Source organism: Urocampus carinirostris, chromosome 1 (genome assembly GCF_059441175.1).
Source record: "Urocampus carinirostris isolate Australia breed hairy pipefish chromosome 1, RoL_Ucar_1.0, whole genome shotgun sequence".
In the NCBI taxonomy this organism is placed as follows: domain Eukaryota; kingdom Metazoa; phylum Chordata; class Actinopteri; order Syngnathiformes; family Syngnathidae; genus Urocampus; species Urocampus carinirostris.
The window spans coordinates 60,046,602-60,069,965 of record NC_142349.1 but is presented as its reverse complement, the minus strand read 5'-3'; the positions used below and the strand labels follow the sequence as shown (position 1 = coordinate 60,069,965).

Sequence of the window (23,364 nt, the reverse complement as noted above, 5' to 3'; positions counted from 1 at the left end):
AGTTGTTTTCCTCAACATGCTTTTTTGGTTTAATTTACTGCATGTTTAAAGACGATTTTCTGTTCTTCTTTTCTTCTCCATTTTTAAACATTCGTCTCTCGTACAATAAATCTTCGGCTCGTTGCTCAATTTCCAAGAATTTTAGCATGATTATCAACAGGGTTGGGTAGGGTTACTTTAACTTGATTACTTTCAATTACTTTTGGATTACTCCAATACCAAATATACTAATAAAAGACAAAATAAACTAAATATGAATAAAATTACTAAATTTTGTGCAGGCTTGGGGAGCAACAAAATACATGGAACGGCAAAAATGATATTGGAAAGCTGTTTGGATTTATTTTCATTTTGTTTCTGTCGCATTTTATGTTAGTTTTGCCGGAGATCAAATAGATCAAAGCCAGGAGAGAAAGCTTACCACGTGTTGAGAGTCATGATTTTATTCATATTTAGTTTATTTTGTCTTTTATTAGCATATTTGGTATTGGAGTAATCCAAAAGTAATTGAAAGTAATCAAGTTAAATTAACCCTACCCAACCCTGATCATCAACTATGAGCTTGAAAGAGGCGTCAAAAACTAAACCTTTTCTCCATGTTGCCTTCTAGGTGCTGATATATCATTAAAAATTTGAACAAGATTGAATTTAAACTCTATAATGTTAGATATTGTTAATTGTGCAAAACAGCAGCGATTAACTCATGTTTCAGTGTGGGCAAAGCGAGGCTTCAAAATTTACCGTATTTATTATAGAACTTTCACACAAGTAATTTGGATATTGTTACTAAAAAAGACTAGAGAGATGTGGCTGCAACCAATACTTTGTGATTGAATTCCGTGCTATCTTTGACTGATAAATAATCGCACAAACACTATAATACACTACCGTAATACAACTATGCTTGTCACCTCAGCTCTTGTTTATGACGCACACAAAATGTATCTTCTTTTTTTTGGGGGGGTAGAAAAGTGCGCATAATACTTAAATAAATACGGTAACTGTATTTTTAAGCGGTACTGAAATAGGTGCTGACAATAATACTACAACATTTTCACCTCTTATTTGACATATTTTAAAGTTGAAGTAATCTCTCATGTTAAGTGCTTTTTATAGCTTAGACTACACACTTTTTGGTGGTGCCAAATAATTTTTAAAAACTGTTTTAATAAGTAAGCAATACCTGTCATCTTTTACTACCATTCAGGTGAGCCGGTGACATTCAAGAAAAAGCTTGAGAACCTGACGGTGGAGGAGCAGAGCGAGGTAAAGATGGAGATAGAGCTGAGCAAGCTGTCTGATGAAGTTCACTGGATGAAGAACAGTGTCAAGCTGCAGACATCAGCGAGCGTGGAGGTCCGTGTGGACGGTGCCAAGCAGGCATTGGTCTTCAAGAGCGTAACATGCGCTGACCGCGGCCTCTATTCATGTGAAACCCTCGATGACAGAACTCAGGCCAAGCTCACTGTTGAGAGTACGTATGAAATTAATTTTATTTGGTATTAACCACGTTGGAAAGTAAAGTAATGTAGAAAAGGTTGAGTAAGTAAAATAATCTTTAATAACTAAAAAGAATGTAAAATATTCTTGATCCACTGTAATATTTGACCAATTACATGTCGTCGTATTAGTTAGTGCAACTGAAAATAAATGCTACAAAGCACAAGGAAGAATGCAAACTACGGATACTCAAAGTGACCAAAAAGCTTCTTTTTATTTTCTTTTTTACTTGGCCTTTCACAAGGTTTTTTATTGTGGAGCAGAATAGCGGACAATTATGTCAGCTCCCACTTGGTGAGCTTCATGACATGTCAAATAAATGAAAATTCCTCGACCTACATCTATTTGAAAAATGCATGTTTGTATGATAGCTCATGTATTTTTGCTTATTAATTAACGAAATATACATTTGTTTAATGAACGAAGGGTTTTTATTTCCACAAGGAGGCACTAAATAATAGACAATGTCCCTCTGACTCAAGTATTATTTTTCTTTCGTTTTTATTTATAAAAGTTCTTATACATTTTCAAAATAAGAGAAGAAATAATAGCAATAATAATCATTTGAGATGATTTAAGAATATTTTTCAAAAAATAATACCCATGTATATATTGAGAAAAAGTGCACATTTACTAAACTAAGACATTAAAAGTTTCTATATGTATTATAATATAATTTTTCATCCATTGTTGATGTGTTTGAAACATACAGATAAAATAATATTTTTCCTTACCTTCAGAGAAGCCAGTGGAACTAGTTAAAGGTCTGACTGACACCAAGACACATGAGACCGAGACGGTAAGCCTGCAGGTGGAGCTCAGCCAACCTGATGTCGAAGGCTTGTGGACCCGGGATGGCATCAGGATAAAAAACGGACCAACTATTCGCATCTCAGCTCTGGGAAAGACGCACAGCCTCACCTTGTCAAACCTATTGAGAGACGACGCGGGGACTATCTGTTTCCAGGCAGAAGGTGTCCGGTCTTCCTGCAAACTCATTGTTACAGGTACACGTGTAGTAGGACAATTTCTACAATATACCACATCCTGCGGAAAAGGGGACATCTTGTAACTTAAGGTTTCTTTTTTTTCTTTTTGGTAATACTTGAAAAAATGGGTTTTGGAACTTTAGAGGAAATGCTCATAATCGATGCTTTCACTTTTCCATTGGTTTGCACAGCAACTTAACTACAAAGTATACATCCATTATGTGACTTTTTTTGGACAGTTAATTGTCTAAACCATTCTCATTCAATAGAGCCTCCTGCTAAAATCTCAAAACACATTGAAGACATCAGTGTTGCTGAAAAGGAAAAGGTCACCTTGGAGTGTGAAGTTTCCAGATCAAATGCAGATGTAAAATGGCTAAAGGTAAATATGTTGCTCGGTTCATTGCGGAGAGATTTCTTACATGTATTAAGTAATCAACCTAACGTAAAAAATTATATAAAAATCTTTAGGATGATGTAGAACTGAAACCAGGAAAGAATTTCGGCATCCACTCGTTGGGCCTCAAACGAATCTTAATTATCAACAAATGTGGCCTTGGGGATGCAGGCACCTACATTTGTCGCAGTCCCGATGACAACACATGCGCCAAGATCACAGTTCATGGTGAGCATCTTGTATTGACTGTTGGTATTTTCCTACAGCAAATCATTATAGAATTGATTTCCACTGCAGCCAGGGATATAAAGATTGTTAAGAAGCTGGAGGATGTGGAGGTGATGGAGAAGGAGAGCGCTGCTTTTGTCTGTGAGGTCTCGCACGACGAGGTGGAGTGTCAGTGGTACAAGGGAAGCTCGAAACTCAGAGTAAATGACAATGTCAAGATGAGGCAAGAAGGTAGAGCAATATTTAAAGTGTGGAGAACCAATAGGAACATTTTGCATGCAAATTATTCCCCCCAGTCTATTTCCCAGCATGTAAGCATTTATTACTTTTTACAAATTAGTTAAAAATGACCATAAGTGTACTCACGTCACATCTATTTAATTGAATAGCAATATTTTCTTTTATCCAGGCAGGACATACGTGTTGCTGTTTAAAAGTGTGTCCCCAGCAGATGTAGGTGAGATTAAATTTACAGCTGAGAGGGCTTCATCAACTGCACAGCTGAAGGTGAAAGGTAAATATAAACAATACATTCATATCTAGTATATTTATTGCATGCTTTTGCAAGGTTTGTTGCAAGAAGATTAAATAAAGGTCACTTGCAACTTGCATGGAAGTTGAAAACCAACATTGACCCTCACTCTTACTAAAACAAAAAAGTACCTTAATGCATCCCAAAAAGGCTAAAATGAAAAAAATAAATTGGGTGATGTTTAGGGGGGGGAAAAAGGAACTATATAGTGGTTTCTTTTTATGTGTTTTGTAAGATATTCGTTTGTGTAGTACAAAATGTAGTACAATACGGGAATTGGGTTGGGCCTTTTTATTCGTATTTTACCTTCATTTTGTTTAAAAAAATCCCTGTTAAAGGTTAAAAAGACTAACTCTTAATTCTTATTTAATTTCCCCTCCATGAAATTGTTAAGAAAAGGACTATCCCTGAATTCTAATTTAATTCCCTCTTGAAATCATTAAGAAAAGGACTAACCCTGAATTCTAATTTATTTCCTCCTCTATAAAATGATTAAGGAAAACACTAACACAGGATTCTAACTTAATTCCCTCACTCGCCTACATGATACAATACAATCCATTTGCTGTAGAGCTGCCCGTCAAGTTTGTGAAGAAACTCCGGGATAAGATAGCCATGTTCAGGCACCGTGGCCACCTAGAGTGCCAGGTGTCCCGCGCCAGCGCCCAGGTCAAGTGGTTCAAAAACAAGACAGAGCTCAAACCCGGAAAGAAGTACGAGATCAAAAGTGAGGATGTGTACAGAAAGCTCACCATCAACAATGTGGAGGCTGCTGACGAAGACACGTACACGTGTGACGCCTTTGATGACAAGACATCCTGTAAACTGCTTGTGGAAGGTAACACAATGGAAGCACAGGAGTCAACTCTAGGAGAGAAGTAACCAGTCTTTGACAATACGACGTTTATTTTTTTCTATACTCCTGTCTTTGTATATAGATTTAATTTTAGAAATGTTCACACCAACTCGTGAAACTGTGATTTAGTTGTAACTCACCGTGTGTTTCCACTGTTTTTTTAAATCACACCTTGACTCACATGGGCTATTAATGTTTGATGTGCCATGTATACAATAACTTCAAAAGGATTTTGAATGGTCTTGATTTGCTGTAATGATGTAACAAATAGCGGTTTATAAATTTGGAAAGATGTGGCTGCATAGAATTGGGCCAAATCAAATCTTGTTTTCAAATACATTGAGATACATATTGAATCCTCCTTTAAGGATCAAATCTTTACCTTAACTGTCCTTGAATTTGGTCTATAGCATTTGTGGAGAGATGAACACCATTAACTATTTGCTATTGTATTTGAATATTATAAACAAATAGCTTATAGATTATTGTAATGGTTGCATAATGTATAACTTAAAAGGTACTTGGATGATATAATGTTTACACTTGGCAGAGTTAAGAAATTGATTAAAAACTTTGAAAACATTTCTAAAAAAAAAATACTAGAATTTTAGCTTTGTGCATATATTTCATTCATCCTTTCATCCTATGCACATTCGGACTGTAACTACCTGACTCAAATCCCACCCAGCACTTTTGTATACTCTTTTTTTAATTCAACACAAAGCTTAGATGCAAACTCCACATTGTATGTCCTCGGCAGAGATTTTAACCCTGGCTCTCCTTAAATTAATTACACTACTACAGTTAGTTTTACTTCAGAAAACAGTATTGTTATTATTTACTGTGAGCTTATGGAGTTTATTTTTATTTATTCTAACAAGCTGTAAGCAAGGCTTTTATTTTTTACTTCTGTAGAGCAGTCCATCAGCATTGTGCGAGAGTTGAGTCCCGTCGAGGTGATGGAACCTTTCGCTGCTGTCTTTGAAGTTGAGATCAGTATGGAAATAGTGAAACCACCCGTTTGGACACTCAGCGGAGTCCCCGTGAAGGAGAGTCCAGATCTCGAAATAGAGAAAGAGGGCACCATGCATCGTCTTACGTTCAAAAAGACCAAAGCGTCCATGACCGGACCTGTGCAATTCACGGCTGGCAAGAGCAAGTCACAGGCCCAGCTTACAGTCAAAGGTCGGGACTGTGTGTGTAATCTCCATGTTGGCAAAGCATTTTAATATTCTTTGTTGTCGTTCAGAGCGTCCCCTTGAGATCGCAGAGCCCATCAAAGATGTGAAAGCCAAGGAGAAGAGCTCCGGCCTCCTCACTTGTAAATTCTCCTTCCCGCCCAAAGACAAAGTGCAGTGGTTTAAAAAACAAGTACCCCTGGCCGCATCTGACAAATATAATATCAAGCAAGATGCCACAAGGGCTCAACTCACCATTCATATGCTTACTGAGGAAGACAGTGGCGAATACAGCTGTCAGTCCGGACCAGCTGTGACGAAAGGCAATCTACTAGTTGAAGGTAATTTGAATTCAATGGAGAAACCAAATGTCCAATTTGGATTTTATAGTGGAAGTCAACTCAATGGACTCCATCACAATAACATAGTGAGGGTCCCAGGCTTGTCCAAATACTGCAATTTTTGTTCATGTATATGAGTTACGAAGCATTATCCACCTGCATTTATACATCTCCAGGGACGGCCATTATAAGAATTACAGTCAAGGTATAATGACATCAATGTTGAATGAATGAATGAATGAATGAATGAATGAATGAATGAAAACTTTATTTCGAACATAAAAATAAAAACAGGACAAAAACAATGAGTCAACAACGAAATAATGTCACACAACATGTTCGAAAAGGGGTAGTCAGAAGCAGATGCTTATTTTTCCTACCCCTTTATCTTCCCTATTAAATACATTTTATAGATAGCTCCTCTTGTGTCCAATACAACAAAATCTCATGGATATACTTATTACATAGGTCAGATATCAATAATTATAATAGTTACAATAATTACATATTTTATACACTAATCTTCGCAATACCCATCCCTCAACGTCATAATGCGCATAATGTCACTGCGGCACCAGTGATAATATCAATAAAAATAAACACAATACTTATAACAGTTCTGATGTGATAATAGCACAATAACAACAAGTTAGCCATAGTTTGAAGTGCAGTATTTCCAGTCTCCGTCATATCCCATTTTCTTCATCTTTGTATTTGTCACCCTGTTGCTGAGACTTTAAGCTAATGAACAATCATGGCTCTGCTTTAGAAAGCAGGTGAACCGTGATTGGTTATTAGCCGTCACCTGAGCATCATTGATGTCATCATCTCTTGAAACCAACTCCTAAAATGGCTGCCCCCTGAGAAAGATGGATTTAGCTTCTTACTGATTTTCTGCAAACACATTATTAATCAAAATGCTGTGTTTAGCGTCATTAAAAAAACAGGGCCCATAAAACATATTATTGTTCGGAAATATGGGGTAAACTTCCACTTTAAGCAGAATAGGTTTTACACCATCACAGAAAATATTAAGTTGCCAAGTGTAGTTGATACTGAGTACCTGGTTTTCATTTTTAGTCCGTGAAATTAAATTCACCAAGCACCTGTCTGACACGGAGGTGGACGAAGACAGTGACGCAGTGTTCATTTGTGAGGTCAACTATGCTGATGAAGATGCCCGCTGGCTCCTAAATGATAAACCACTCTTCAACAATGAAGTCAACACCATCAGCCATGAAGGCAAAGTTCATAAGCTCACTCTTAAGAACCTGGCCCCTCAAGATGGGGGGACTATCACCGTTCAGGTACGCAAGGTGAAGGAGTCAGTCACACTTAAGATCAAAGGTAGGAATCTGCCTGAATTGATACTGTTTGCTCTAAAAATGGAAAAAAAATAGAACCACATACTTAACTTTCTAGAAAAGCCTGCCCTTTTCCTCAAGTCCCTGGATGATGTTGTTGGAGAGGAGAAAGGTTCCATTACTCTGGCTTGTGAAGCATCCAAACCCAGGGTTTCTCCCACATGGAGGAAAGAGGGAAACACGTTAAAAGCTGGACCAAAATATGAAATCATTCACTCAGGCAAATCTTTGGGACTGATCATCAAGGATGCGATGAAAAATGATGCAGGGGAGTATACTTGTGATCTTGGAACAGAAGTATCCAAAGCACAAGTCACTGTGAGAGGTCTGTTTCGTTGTAAGAGTGGCCTTTAAACACTGCGCATGATCACCTGGAAGTAACATTTCAATGACCAATGTTGTGTTTCCCCCTTTAGAAATTGGCATTGGGATTACAAAATGGTTAAAGTCAGCTGAGGTGAATGAGGGGGAGTCTTGCAGCTTCGAGTGCATCTTGTCTCGCGAGAGCACCGACGATTGCAACTGGACTCTTAACGGACAAACCGTCACGAGCGGAGGCCGCTTTAAAATCAACAGTAAAGGAAGGAAATACATGATGACTGTCAACGACGTTACTCCTGCTGATGCCGGCTCTGTGATTTTCAGCATTAATGATCTGACTTCAAAAGCAACACTGACTGTTGAAGGTGATGATTTTTTTTGTGTACTTTTAAAAATCAATATAAGATATCCAAAATGTTTCTCTCCCAGGAAAAGCTTCATCTCTCTCAAAGGAGCTGGAGAATGTCAGTGTTGTTCGAGGTGAAGATGCCACTTTTCTCTGCGAGGTGACACAATCAACCTCAATGGTCAAATGGACTAAGGAGAACAAAACCATAAGGAAAAGTCAGAAGTATGACATCATCAAGGAAGAGAGGCTCATGAAGCTCATAGTCCACAATGTCTCTACCAACGACTCAGGAGAGTACAGTTGTGAGGTTATAGGCGGGGCAACCACGAAGGCGAAGCTCGTGGTTAAAGGTATGTCATAAATTACCGTAATTATTTTCTGCCCTATGAGATGCAATGGCTTATAAGACACCACCCCCCCCCCCCCAAATATTAGTCTTCTGTGATATTTTTTTCATATATTCTATATAAGGTGCACCAAACTATAAGACACATAATCAAAACTACAGTAAGTGGTAGGGTTGCACTTAGAAGCAGCAAGTACAATAGTTGTGCATTGATTGATCAGTGATATACATTGCTGATCACACTTGCAAAAATTGAACGCAACGGCAATCAAACCCAGATCACGACAGCGCCAGATCCTATCTACAAGACTACTAGGGATATAGATGATACACAGAAAGGCATAAGGTTTTATGTCATCGTCACACTATTTTTAGTCACTGCAGCCCGTTGTTGATGTTATTGTCAGACATTAATCTGCTCCTTGGTACAGAAATGGTTGGGACCACTGAAATACAGTAATGTATTGCCAATTCGCAGTTTACAAAGCGCATAAGAAATGAAATGAAGAGAAAGGCATTGTCGTAAGTAATTTGGTCATCCCAAAATGATATAAATTAATGCATGGATGCCCGCATTCAACTATGTGTGTCACTTATAATGCTAAGAAAAAGTGAAACAAAATTTTATGCCGAATTTTTATCACTTTCTGTTTTCTCATTCCTCCAACATTTGTATCTGGTTCTGTGACTAAAATACTGTAGTGTGATAATGCAATAAAACCTATTGCCCATTTCTACGTCATCTATGTTCCTAGTGGTCTTGTGGTTAGGATTCGGTGCTCTTACCGTTGCCATACGGGTTTGATACCCGGTCAGCGATGAATATCGACTGATATATAATTGCATGAAAATGATAATATCACGTACATTAGGTGCACTAGATTATAAGACGCAAGTTAAAATTTCTGGCCAATTTGGGGTTTTTTGGTGCGCCCAATAGTAACAAAAAATACAATATACAGATTTCATTATTTTTATTTTTAAAGTGTGCACCTGAACTACTAAATTCATACAAAAAATACAACTTCAACAGATACCTGTCTATCTATCAACAGCACTGAATGTTTTAATGGCTCAACAGCCCAGCAGTGATGGCAAAATTGTAAATACATTTCAGCTATGATTTTCAACGCAAACCATATATTATTCTTAAAGTTTGTCAATTACATTCATCTCATTCGGGGACTTAACTTCCCTGATAATTTATTTAGGAATAGACATTAGTATTTCGTACTTATTGTAAAGTTATGTCATAACCTGAGGTTTATGACTATTGTCCACCTAAAATTATTTCAATTCATTTGACCCCCGAAAAATAATTTAAGCTGTGTAATGTAAAAAAAAACTTTAGGCAATTGAAAAGAAAGGCATTTGAAAAACCTAAAAAAAAAATTAAACAGATATGAATAAGTGTATACAATTAGTGATTTTAATTGTTTTTCAAAATGTTACATAATTAGGCAACCTTAAAACTTTTTATTTAATCATATTTACTGAGGTTAAAATAAGGTATTGATATTCCTTAAGCTACTGCACACCACATCTAAAGAAATGCAAATTATAATATAATTCTTGTCAATGTCTGACAGAGCCAATCCATAAATTCACCAAAGAATTAAAAGACTGCAAAGCAGATGAGAAGTCTTCTGTGACCTTGCAGTGTGAGACAGCACTTAGCCCATCTGCAGTTGTGTGGCTTAGGGGTCACACTGAGCTTGAGGCCGGCGGTCGATATGAGATAAGTCAAAAGGAATGCGTTTTATTACTCACTGTCAAAGACCTTCAGGAAGACGACACTGACATCTACACATGTGATGTGGGCACTGCCAAAAGCATGGCCAAGCTGACTGTTAAAGGTAAAAAATTTTGTTTACATAATCGATTTTGAAACAATATTATATATTTGTGTATATTGTTTATGCCCACGGTGGTAATTTTTTGTTTTACTGATCAAAGACGTGACACATTTCTTTTGATGTGAGGACCTTCAGTTTTCTCAAATTGTTACTAATATGGAAATATAGATTTCTCTTACTTTTTTAGCAATTTCAAAGCAAAATATGCTCCCTTAATCTTCACTCGATCCTTCACGTTATACTGCTTTTGTTAAGAGAAATTTAAATAAGTAATTGTAGAACTTACCAGAAAAAAAAAAGTTTTTAAAATGGCAATGTTTTAAGACAGGTACTGTTTTGGTCTGCGGGAGGGAAGATTCTAAGTGTGGTTTTAGTCTTACCCTAATAAATAGCCCAAACAGTATTCGAAGAAGTGCATATTGCATATAACATTTAAAATAGATTAATGAACATGTTTCTGTGTTGTAGCTCTACCTGCTACTTTCAAAGAAAAGCTCAGGAATCAGGAAGCAAAAGAAGGTGATACTGTTATGTTTCGGTGTCAACTCTCAAAGCCTACAGCCAATGTTCAGTGGAGGAAAGACTCGGAAATTCTCTTTGCTGGAGATGTGTATGAAATACAGAAGAAAGATGCATATTGTGAGCTTCACATTAAAAATACTAAGACAGACCATAGTGGAGAGTACTCTTGTGTTTGTGGGGACCAGAAGACATCAGCAACCTTAAAAGTAAATGGTACGGATTCATCTTTGTATCACATTAAGCTGCAGTATATTTTCATTCTGCCTAAGGAGGAAATGTTTTGTCTCTGTAGTAGAATTTAAACTTAATCTCCAAGTGCTTTATTATATATTTTTCTTGTGTTAGTTTCCTTTCACAATCTAGTCTTGTATGTTAGATTTATATGAATCTCCACAATGTCTACAGATGTAAATGTAAGTGTGAATTATTTTTGGTCTATCGCACTGTATTGCCCTGTAATTGGCAATAAGCATGTGTTTTGTCACCTGAACTTGCAAAAAAATGTTAATGTTGACAGTCAATCTTTGCCATGCAGAGTTACCGCCATTCTTCACGGTGAAGCTGCAGTGTCAAGAGGCCGACGAAGAATCCAGGGTCACACTACGCTGTGAGACCTCTAAACCTTTAGTCCTTGTGGAGTGGACAAAGGGAGGACAGGTGCTGACATATGGAGAAAAGTACCAGATGAAGCAGCAGGCATGCGTGAATGAACTAGTCATCAACAAAGCAGAGCCCGAAGATAGTGGAGAGTACAACTGCGTGTGTGGGGAGCAGACAACCTCGGCCTCTGTCAAAATCAAAGGTATGATGACACTGTCATTTTAAATTTATTGGCTAAAGAAAGCAGCATTGTTTATTTAAGCCCCTGATCATGATTTGAGATAAATTTAAATTTTATGTCTGAAATCATGTTGCAAAGGCAGTTGTTAAAAGGTACTGATATTTACGGAGTTGATGTTTAATAGATTTCCAATTGTCCCTTTTTATATTTACAATGTAACACCCCCAGCCCTACCCGTGACATTCACGAAGAAGCTGCAGAGCCAGGAAGCTGAAGAGGGATCCAAGATAGTGTTACGCTGTGAGATATCCAAACCTGAAACTTCAGTTGAGTGGAAAAAGGGACAACAAGTGGTCAAGTCTGGAGAAAAATACCAGATAAAGCAGCAAGCATGTGTCAATGAACTCCACATCAGTGAAGGGTTGCCAGAAGACAGCGGGGAGTACAGCTGTGTGTGCGGGGAGAACATCACTGCAACTAGCATCACTATCAAGGGTATTTGGGACATAATATCAGTTTGAAAACTAATAAATAAAACTAAAATCATAAAGTCTTTCATTTATCTGAACTTCAGAAAAGCAATGACCCCAAACTCCTTTAATTAGTGGAGTCATATTTTCTTGTAAAATATGCTTCGTACTACAAAGCATGCTTTTTTCTCGAAACATCTAACAAATTTAGCAAACCATCATAGGGTGACTTTATTGTCTGATATAATCATGATATTTTTACAAGCTGACCAATTAATGTGTTTAGCCAAACCAGTGACCTTCACAAAGAAGCTGCGGACTCAAGAGGCAGATGAAGGATCCCAGGTTACTCTGCGCTGTGAAACATCGAAACCTGCTGCCCCAGTGGAGTGGAAAAGGGAACGACAAGTGCTAAAGTCTGGAGAAAAGTACCAGATGAAGCAAAAGGCATGTGTCAATGAACTTCACATCAGTGAAGCAGTGCCAGAAGACAGCGGGGAGTACAGTTGTGTGTGTGGGGAGAACAACACATCAGCTACCCTTACTGTTAAAGGTAGGATGGACATTATGTCCAAAAATATTGAAAGAAAAATACGATAAAATGTGAGGAGACAGTTTGTAAGTTGAGATGTTTTGAAGTTGAGTAAAAAAAAAAGAGAAAAAATATGTATGCTGTATCCTGGGATATATTTATACCGGCGTTTCATTTCCTAAACAATGTGTCAATCATCATTTGAATCGGTCACTATTGGCTAAATTTATTTGGAGGTAAAGGAGGCGGGTCCTTTTTAGCATTTACAGGCTCGCATAGGCTAAAGCGGGGCAAAACAAAGCCTGCAATTGGCCAAAAAATATGTGAATCACATGTTTGGTTGCTCTATAGCATTTTTTACTACTGTAGTCTGTATTTGTAAACAGGAGTTGTTAACACAGTGTGTTTTATACTCACTAAAATATGGGCTGGATGTATGTGTGTGTGTGTGTGTGTGTGTGTGTATGTATGTATGCATGTATATATGTACCGGTGTATATATATATATATATATATATATATATATATATATATATATATATATATATATATATATATATATATAAAATTTATAAATGATATAAGATTTTATTTACAAGTTTAAGCAGTTTAATTTATTTATTGTTTAACAATTGTAAGGGCTAGTTTTAGAGAGCTTTGACAACCACTTCGTGAGTTCCAACTCACCCTGTTTTTTGTTATTCCTAAAATGTAATCAGATTGACATCATCGGTTGCTGACTGAAGTAATTATGTTTAGCCCAACCAGTGACCTTCACAAAGAAGCTCCAAACTCAAGAGGCCGAAGAAGGATCACCTGTTACTCTACTCTGTGAGACGTCTAAACCTTCAGTTCTAGTGGAATGGAAAAAAGGAAGACAAGTGCTGAAGTCTGGTGAAAAATACAACATAAAGCAGCAGACGTGCGTGAATGAGCTCCGTATCAGCCATGCCATGCCAGAAGACAATGGGGAGTACAGTTGTGTTTGCGGGGAGAACAGCACTACTGCTAGCCTGACCATTAAAGGTATGATGAACACCCAGCAATTATTTTTTTGAAGAGTTACTTTTTAAATAAAAAAATGATCTTGAGATGTCTTCTCAGCATGCTTTTATTTGCTAATTAATTAATACCTTTAGCCCGACCAGTGACCTTCACAAAGAAGCTGCAGAGTCAGGAAGCTGAAGAAGGTTCCAGTGTTACACTTCGCTGTGAGACATCTAAACCTTTAGTTGCAGTGGAGTGGAAGAAAGGAGGAAAATTGATTAAAGCGGGTGAAAAATACCAAATGAAGCAACAGGCCACTGTGAATGAACTCTTCATTGATAAAGCAGCAGAAGAAGACAGTGGGGAGTACAGTTGTGTGTGTGGCGAAAACAACACCTCAGCTAACCTTACCGTGATAGGTAGGAGAAAGTTTCAGTCACTTTTTATATATTGACGCCAACCATCAGCATCAAGGATTGGATTCTGTACGATTTTAAAGGCTCTAAATACATAATGTGCATCTGTAATGTCACTTTGTTTGAATTTGTTATAACTTTTTCTTATGTCAAGTCATCTTGTTGATTACTCAAATTGGATTTTTTTTTCAGCATTACCGGTCACCTTCACAAAAGAGCTGCAAAGTCAGGAGGCAGATGAGGGATCCAGCGTCATTTTTTACTGTGAGACGTCCAAACCAGGAGCGTCAGTAGAATGGAAGAAGGGACGACAGGTCCTGAAGTCTGGTGAAATGTACCAGATGAAGCAAGACGCAGCTGTGAATGAACTTTTTATTCATAAAGCAACCCGAGGGGACAGCGGAGAGTACAGCTGTATTTGCGGAGACAATAAAACAACTGCGAGTCTCATGATTAAAGGTAAGAAAGTGTGTTATTTAACAAATCTGTGCTCTTTTCTATTTTACATTTTTTACTTAACTGCAATTTTCAGACATCATTTGGGATATCATTGCCCGTTTTTTACGAGCATTTACCTTCTTCCAACTCTTTTTTTGGTATTCATGGGCCTTTGGTCGTCATGGCTCTCATTGTTTTCTCACTTGTACCCTCTTTTGAGGAACACATTAAGTATTGCGTTCCAATATATTTTCCTCTCAGCTGTGGAGCAGGAAGCTTTTCTCCCGGCAGCGCTCCGCTGTTAACATCTAGGAATACTTTCGCAAGCGTGAGTGCATTGCGTGTGACGTCAGCGTCCATTTCTGCGAATGCGTGAAGGTTGTGGCGTTCACACGGAAAGATCAAGTCACATACAGATCACATTTAGATGGAAATGTGGAAGCTCTCAACAAAACATCTGATTTCACAAAAAAATCGGAATTGAGCATTAAACTCTGCAGTGTGAACCTAGCCAAACACCCTAGTAACAAAACACAGTGAAAGTTATTGGCATAGCAGGAAGATAGCATTTGGTTGCCACTTCCGCTGGATTGTTTCAAATGGTGACAGTGGGCTGCTATTATATCTTTATTATTATTGCTTTTCAGCCAGTAAGACTGAATCCATGTTGGTAGTTCATAAGGAAAAAAGGCAGAAGCAGGAAATAAATGAAGCTGTAGAAGGTAATGTCAGCCAATTTCAATGTTATTTTTTGAATGTCTGTCCTGTGCATCTCTGTAGTCAGTGGAAGTGTCCCATTGTTCATTTTTTGGCTTGGCTTTTGATTTGTGGCACAATGTGTGTCCTTTCATCACGTAAATTGGTTTTGGGAAACTGTATAAGCACTTATACGTTACAATTGGTGAATTGATGAATTATTACATGTTTTGTCAGTAGCACATTTGTTGTTCCTGTTCCTTAACAAGCCAACTTTTGCCAGGATATGATAAGAACAAATTGTTTCACGTTGCACGATGCTGGTTTTTGTTGTCTTCAATGTTGTCAGAAATATCCAGCTTTGTGACACAAACCTAAGCAGTTTTCTACATCAGTTTTCAATACAATATTTGATTTCATAGTGGTGACACTGCAGCAGACCAGTGAGATCTTTGAACAGCAACTTGTAAAACAAGGGACTCAGGAGCTCAGAGTTGAAGGTACAGTATATGTGTAGAAATGTTAAGAGGCCGAAAGAAGCGTAATGATGAGTGTGAATGAAGCTATTTGCTGACCAGTCCAGCGTATACCACACCTGTGAGCCTTAGCTAGCTGAAATAAGCTCCAGCTGAGAAGCGGTTAATCGGTCAGTGAACGCATCTTTATATTTTAGTCGAACCAGTGACTTTCACAAAGCAACTGAAGAGTCAAGAGGCCAACGAAGGACTTACTGTGACACTTCGCTGTGATACATCCAAGCCTTTAGCCTCAGTGGAATGGAAGAAAGGAGTTCAGGTCTTGACGCACGGAGACAAGTACAGGATGAAACAGCAAAAGTGTTCGAACGTAATGCTTATCACACATGTTCTGCCGGAAGACAGTGGAGACTACAGCTGTGTTTGTGGGGAGCAGACAACCACAGCCCGCATCAAGATCAATGGTAGGCAGTTGCAAAGACAGCTTTTTATGGAGACTTACTTCTTTGGAATTTATTGTCAAGCTTTACCTGTAACTGTTTTTGAAAATAGTTCAACTGGCCTAAGCTTGTCAGTGATTTGTTTCATAGCCTGAATAGATACTGGCCTTCAAATTTGGCTTTGCATTATCTCATAGCTAGGTAGAGGATGGTCAATAGTTTGCACTGTCTATCATGACACTATTTTCTCTCAGCCACAAAGCCAGCAGCTTTCTTCCCTGCTGCTAAAGAGGAAGCAAAATTACTGGAACACAAAGAGAAAGTTGAAGGTATTAATGCTCTCATGGTTTTATGTCCTTTGTGGAGTCTGTCATTGAAATTTCAGTATTCTGTGCTTGTTTTTATTATTTGCATTGCATCTTCATTTTTAAATATGTAGTCACTTTGTACATGGCTGAAATATTCTAAAGAGGATGTGAACTACGATGATTTGAAAAAAAAAATCAATTAAATTGACTTTATGTGGTTGGTTTGAGTGTTGGTATCCTGTTTGAGTGCATCGGCTGTTTCAAATCCTCACTGATTTGGCTTAAATGTATGTTGTGTACAAATAGCAACTGTTGTGTTTGCCAATGGATGCATGCAAATTGTTGTCTTTGTACTTTTACAATGCTGTGGTTCACTTGTCTGATGTTTATGTATTTTAAAGGCTTGTCTTTTGCTGTCTGGTCCAAAATGTCTGTGATTTTCATCATGCACAGTTATGCCTGTTTTGAACTTGGGTTTGGATAGAGTTTATGTCAAATGCAACTTTGGTGTTTTGGGATGTGGCGATATTTTCCTTGGTTTTTTTAAGTGTGTTTATTATAGTATGGTGCTGCTGGGAGCATGCAGTTCGTTTTCTCTGACAGCTGTTGGTTTTGCTCAGGTGTTGGCTCTAAATATTTTACTACTGCCGTTGCATTTATGAAGTGTTCGCTTTTCAGCCGATGTAACCCGAAAAATATTGAATCTTTCTAAAAATCAAGCAGGCGATTCTTGAAACAGGTAATGCTAGTCCTTATGTGACCCGTTTCATTATACTGAAGATTTAGATGTTTTTTTTTGCTATTTGATTATATTTCTCTTGATTTACATGGCTTGAAAGAAGAAGGTGTGACATTATTCCCAACATTAGGCTTCACTTCAAAGACGTGAGGTCAAACATTTCTAGGTTTGTTTAGATCTTAGATGGGATTTGGTTCTGTGTTTAGTTTCTCGGAAAGGCTAAACGGAATTCCTATCTCTTTTTATCATGTGAACAGGGATTTTTTTTTTAATGATAGACAATTTGGTATTTCTTCAACTCCTTATTACGTCTCTGAGCTGCTGTCTAAGCTGAAGTTCATTACCACACATGACCCATTTTCTATGATCCATTTCTTTCATTGCTAGTACTTCCAGTCACATTGATTCAAGAAGTTGAATGCCAAGAGTCAGTCGAAGGAGAATGCGTTACTCTGCTCTGTGAGCTTTCTGAACCGGGACTTCCAGTTGAGTGGAAAAAAGGAACTCAACTCCTGAGCTGTGGAGAAAAATATCAGATGATACAAAATGGATCTCGTTACCAACTTCAAGTCTATGACTTGGAGCCCTGTGACACAGGAATGTATTCATGTTCTTGGGAAGACGTAACAAGCACCGCCTCCCTTAAAGTCAATGGTACGATAGATGACTATTTCTGATTTAAGATGCCCATTTTAGTCTTTTCAATTTCTTTCTCCGACTTCCCATTCCACCATCTCCATTCCCAATTCATATTTTCTCGGTCATTGCCTTCTATCCATCAGCTCTCCCAGTCACTTTTACAAAAGAACTGAAAGACCAAGCAGCTGATGAGGGAGAAAATGTGTCTCTAGAGTGTGAGCTCTCCAAAGCTGGCGTTCTTGTTGAGTGGAGGAAAGAAGAACTTGGTCTTTGTCCATGTTCCAAGTATGACATTAGACAAACTGAGTGCACCGCCAGGCTAGTAATCCACTATGTAGACAAAGATGACATGGGGTGTTATACATGTGATGCTGGGTTACATCAAACTAAAGCATACGTGGATGTGAAGGGTATGTATTTACCATTATAAGTTACTGGTTTGTCTTAAGCGGGAGACACTCAACTCAAAAGTGTTGTGCATGGCGAATATTTGTAATGGACTCAAAAAAAAATGTTAGCTTTTGAAAATGTAATTCATTGGGGGGAAAAAAATCAAAAATCATGAGAAAAATATTTTATTCTTCCAAGGCACGGTGGTTAAAAATGTTGTGCAAATTGCAGCTAGTTGTCTAAATTTTATGATAAATCTACAATACAGTGGTTGGGAGATTCCAATCTTCTTATTCAGCCCTGACAGGGTTCAATTTTGCAAGATAATTTAGAACAATTTGTTTATTTTTTGTTTACGTTCTGACTGTAATACATCTCAGACTTAATCAAATAATTGGCCTTTTGTGGACTCGGTCAGAAGTCGGCTGTCTACCCCGCTTTTGGCATCCATTTTTTGGTATTTTTAGTGTAGCATTATTCACCACAAATGTCATAATGTACTTTGTTCCTAGCCCAACCAGTGCTTTTCAAAAGTCAACTACAGAACATTGAGAGGCAGTCAGGGGAGAGTGTCGTTCTCCGCTGTGAAACCACAAAACCCGGAGCGAGTGTGATCTGGAGACATGGTGACAGGGTGCTGGTGTCCAGCAGCAAGTATCACTTGAAACAGGCAGGAACAGTTGTAGAACTTGTCATCTATAAGTTGCAGAGAGCTGACTCGGGAGAATATTCATGTGATACGGGCAGTCACAAGACCTCAGCCACCCTCACTGTGCAGGGTATGCTCTTTTTCATATATTTTTTTCCTCCCATGTGCACTTTTTTCATTACTGTTTGACTCACTTTTTCATCTCTTGTGGGTGTGAATTCTATCTCCACTGATCCTGTTTTCACTTTTCTTGGCTACATTTGAAATGATCAAATGTAATATGCCTTCACAAGTGTGAAATTTGATCTTCTTCTCCCACTTCTCTCTAATGACACAAACCTTTGAGTTGCTGTTTGTGATCACTCAACTCATCCTATTACCACTTTTAACACACCTCCCTTTTTTTACATAATTATGAAGACTTTTCTGCTCCAAAACATGAAGTGTTCATCTCTTACACAGAAAATGAGATGTCCATAGTCAAATTCTTGGAGAGCTGCATAGTATGTGAAGGCGAAGACGTCTACTTTGAATGTCTGGTCTCACAGAAAGACGCGCCGCCAGCTCAATGGAAACTCCAAGATACCCCTCTACAGAATAATGAAATGAATGTTATTAGGACAGATGGTTGTATGCACAGCCTCATGCTTCGAGGCGTCACAACGGCAGATTCAGGCATTGTCACTTTTTCAGTGGGCAACAACACATCCACAGCTGCCTTGACAGTCAGAGGTAATGAAAAACATTAGCTCTACATAACATGTACTTACCATAAAACATGAAATCTCCTCCATCTTGAATATAAATGATTTGAAAACATGGTGGTTCTACTGTCCTATTAATTATTCTTTTTCCCTAAAACCATGCATCTTTTAAAATATTTTCATTTCAAAATTACTTATAGGTTCTGCCTAACATCACATGTTGATATAATTGCTCTTGAATGATTGTTTTTGCTCCTGTTTTTAAGGGTACGTGGTACTCTTACTCATAAGGTAACGTTATTACGATAGAGAATTCATATTTTGTTTTTAACTAAGGGTTGTATTTTGTTTAAATTACAGTGGCACATCAAAACACCACAAATGCTAATCTTAACCTATCAAAACAATGACAAATTAAAGTTCAGTAATATTTGTTTACATAATGTTCACTGTCTCAATTTTTTAGCTTGCTTCCTTGCTCCTTTACCTAAAAAACAAATTCAATATGTAGATTACTTCATCCCATTACCTTACGTTAATTTCACCCTATTACTTCATCCGATTACCTTCCCCTTAGATAGACCTTAGTATATGGACCAAGGGTCTCCAACCTTTTTCAAGTTGAGAGCTACTTTTTGTAACTAATTACGGTAAACGGCTACCAGTTTGATATTCTTTTCTAAAATAACAAGTTATCATGTTGGTTAATTATTGTAGGTAGGGTTAATCAGACTTAAGGCATCACTAAAAAAATAACAATTTTACTATGAAAAGACAGTGCCCAAGCGCTGGTAAGCTTATTTCAGTCCGCAGCCACCTAAATTGACTTATGTCACACCATTGTGCCTGTGGGCACCACATTTGAGACCCCTGCTCTAGAGTAGAGTAAGTCTTGTCACCAACCTTTTTAAAGGTGAATGATGCTTTTTGTCACTGATTGGCGCAAAAGGCTACCATTTTGATATACGTTTCCAAGTAACTTTTGTTACTACCATGTTATTACCAGGTTGTAATTATTAGAAGACAAGTCAACCACTAAAACATCATGTCAGTTAACAGGCACCATGTTGGAGACCCAATGCTCCAGAGCAGGTGTGTCAAACTCATTTGTACAGAGGGGCAGGATAAATATTTATTAAACACACTAAAACTTGACTTTTTCTTTTACATAATTTTGAATTTAAAACAGATAGGAATATTATTCTACAATTAAAAAATTGGAAAAATAAACAAAATTTGTGCCTTTTACTTTGGGATTTTGTTTAGTGAAAAAAAACGTCTTCATATTCTTCTTTGACTCTTCAACTTTCTGTATTTTCTGCTCTGCGTTCAGGTTTTTCAGTTTATCCTGATGTTTTGTCTCGCAGTGCCTTTTTACATTACATTCCTTAATTATGGCCACATTAGCACATTGGTTTACCAACAATGGCAGTAAACATATATTCCGGTTTTGAAAGGCTCCGTTTTCAGATTCAACTTTTCTCTTGGCCATTGTGAGGGTAAACCATTCGCATAATCCACAGAACACACAACAGAAACGTCACCCTGCTTTTCTCCATTTAGCCTTCCGAAGATAGAAGCTCGTCCCCGGACCTCACGTCTCCGCTTCCTGACACTCACTGATAATGCACCTCCCAGTTTTTTTCAACTGGCCGATGTGTTGTTTATCAGTACAGTAGATAGTTTTTAAAGTGTCTGCGCTCGTCAGGCTACAGCTAATTGGATTGATATGGGATTGGTTCCGAGAAGTCTTGCAGCAACAGGGAAGCTAAAGCGCTGCATATGGGACCTTTAGTTTGAGAGCCATTTTATGACTTGACTTAAAATGATTTCACGGGAAGTTTAACACGTATGCTCTATAGTTTCCTTCCGTTACGCAGTAAAATTTGGAAAAAGGCCAAAATGATTGTGGCGAATAAAACATACATGATTTTGGCAATGTAAGATATTATTAAAAGTAACAACAAAATGCATGCCTAAGCAAGCCAAAAATCCTCCGTGAATCGTTGGTTAAGGGGTCCTTGGCTGAAAAAAATATTTTACGATACTATAGTTATATGGTGGTATTTTTATCAGAGCCCAGGAAAAAAGTGACTTATTCTCAGTGGTGATTTTGTTTTTTGACAGCTGCGCCTATTTCATTCAAAAAGAACCTGGACAACCAGGAAGGCACTGAGGGTGAAAAACTGACTTTGTCCTGCGAGACATCAAGCCCTGACTGCACTGTTTCCTGGCGGAAAGGCTCCATCCTCCTCAGCCACGGAGAGAAATACAGCATAGAGCAGAGCGCTGCCACTCAAACTCTTACTATTCACAAAATAAAACCGGAGGATAGTGGCGAGTACAGTTGTGACACAGGTGACAAGAAAAGCATTGCCATGGTTACTGTGAAAGGTAAAATATTTTTCTTGTCTCTTACTGCATTTTGACTCTCAAAATTTATAAAAACATATTTTACAGTACGTATTACACTTCTCAACAAAGTATTTTATTCTGCACCATTCATAACTTCAAATAGTAAAGTTGAGTTAAAAAAAGAAAAAAAAATACACTGTACCTATGAAACTTCAACTACGGTACAGTTCATTCAAGTTTAAGCTTTGTCCATGAAATCCCTTTCATCCTCAGAACACGTGCGTATCCTTCAAGAACTGCATGACCTTACTGTGCAAACGGGGCAAGACGCCATTTTCGAAGTGAAATTGTCTCATGCCGGTGTGACCAATGGACAGTGGTGGCTCGCAGACAACCTCCTACAGAACAATGATCTAAACCAGATGAGCTGCGATGGCAAAGTGCATCGCTTGGTCCTGAAGATGGTGACCACTGACGAATCGGGAGACATTGCCTTTGTTGTAGGCAAAGAAAAGAGTGTCGCTTGTTTCCTGGTGGAAGAGAAACCAAGAGGTAGAGGATAAAATACCAGATTATCTTGGCACATGGAAATCTAACGCCATAACTGAAGAATTCTGAATGATTATTTATTGACTATTATATTTTGTATCCCTTCCAGTGCTCATTGTTGAGAAGCCAAACAACACAGTAGCAACAGAAGGCGAAACTGTAACCCTGGCCTGCACCATCTCAGACCCGAAGGTGACCATGATTTGGATGAGAAACAATGTGGTCATCAAAGCAGGTCTCAAGTATGACCTAAAGCAGAATGGAGCCTTTCATCAGCTTCAAATTCATAATTTGCTGCTCGAAGATGCAGGGACGTACACATGTGAGACTGTAGATGATCGGTGTGACATCACCCTGGCTGTTGAAGGTAATGGAATCCCTTACTAAGATAATATTTTCCTGTTATGAAGACATGGTGGATCTTATAAAAATATGTTCCAGTTATTTAAAAGTCTTAACAAATATTTTGATAAATAAATTGACATATCACCTCAAAGATCACAAATTATCCAATTTACAGTAATCAGATGGGGAACACGATCGCTTTTTAATAATGGGCCTGACAAAATCAAATAATATTTTCCTGTTATGAAGACATGGTGGATCTTATAAAAATATGTTCCAGTTATTTAAAAGTCTTAACAAATATTTTGATAAATAAATTGACATATCACCTCAAAGATCAAGAATTATCCAATTTACAGTAATCAGATGGGGAACACGATCGCTTTTTAATAATGGGCCTGACAAAATCAAATAATATTTTCCTGTTATGAAGACATGGTGGATCTTATAAAAATATGATCCAGTTATTTAAAAGTCTTAACAAATATTTTAATAAATAAATTGACATATCACCTTAAAGATCACAAATTATCCAATTTACAGTAATCGGATGGGGAACACGATCGCTTTTTTAATAATGGGCCTGAAAAAAATCAAATTTATTTGTTAATCACTTTTTAGGCAATAAATTGCTACTCAAAGTACTGTATAAATACATGTTGTGTACAATA

At 37.7% G+C, this 23,364-nt stretch overlaps 1 protein-coding gene across 1 annotated transcript in view; it reads left to right on the top strand.

Moving 5' to 3' along the window:
* The window catches only part of obscnb (obscurin, cytoskeletal calmodulin and titin-interacting RhoGEF b), a 59,159-nt gene that overhangs the window by 11,853 nt on the left and 23,942 nt on the right, over positions 1–23,364 (top strand). Inside the window, exons 17-46 of the mRNA XM_088325985.1 lie at positions 1,208–1,474; positions 2,241–2,507; positions 2,759–2,871; positions 2,961–3,114; positions 3,184–3,345; positions 3,524–3,628; positions 4,218–4,484; positions 5,418–5,687; positions 5,752–6,021; positions 7,102–7,368; positions 7,444–7,710; positions 7,802–8,071; positions 8,136–8,405; positions 9,991–10,257; positions 10,726–10,992; positions 11,315–11,581; positions 11,789–12,055; positions 12,317–12,583; positions 13,322–13,588; positions 13,702–13,968; positions 14,158–14,432; positions 15,536–15,599; positions 15,773–16,039; positions 17,450–17,716; positions 17,845–18,111; positions 18,604–18,870; positions 19,203–19,472; positions 21,572–21,838; positions 22,073–22,351; positions 22,458–22,715. Of these exons, the coding sequence (XP_088182111.1) occupies positions 1,208–1,474; positions 2,241–2,507; positions 2,759–2,871; positions 2,961–3,114; positions 3,184–3,345; positions 3,524–3,628; positions 4,218–4,484; positions 5,418–5,687; positions 5,752–6,021; positions 7,102–7,368; positions 7,444–7,710; positions 7,802–8,071; positions 8,136–8,405; positions 9,991–10,257; positions 10,726–10,992; positions 11,315–11,581; positions 11,789–12,055; positions 12,317–12,583; positions 13,322–13,588; positions 13,702–13,968; positions 14,158–14,432; positions 15,536–15,599; positions 15,773–16,039; positions 17,450–17,716; positions 17,845–18,111; positions 18,604–18,870; positions 19,203–19,472; positions 21,572–21,838; positions 22,073–22,351; positions 22,458–22,715 (7,299 nt within the window). The remainder of the gene's footprint in view (positions 1–1,207; positions 1,475–2,240; positions 2,508–2,758; positions 2,872–2,960; positions 3,115–3,183; positions 3,346–3,523; positions 3,629–4,217; positions 4,485–5,417; positions 5,688–5,751; positions 6,022–7,101; positions 7,369–7,443; positions 7,711–7,801; positions 8,072–8,135; positions 8,406–9,990; positions 10,258–10,725; positions 10,993–11,314; positions 11,582–11,788; positions 12,056–12,316; positions 12,584–13,321; positions 13,589–13,701; positions 13,969–14,157; positions 14,433–15,535; positions 15,600–15,772; positions 16,040–17,449; positions 17,717–17,844; positions 18,112–18,603; positions 18,871–19,202; positions 19,473–21,571; positions 21,839–22,072; positions 22,352–22,457; positions 22,716–23,364) is intronic.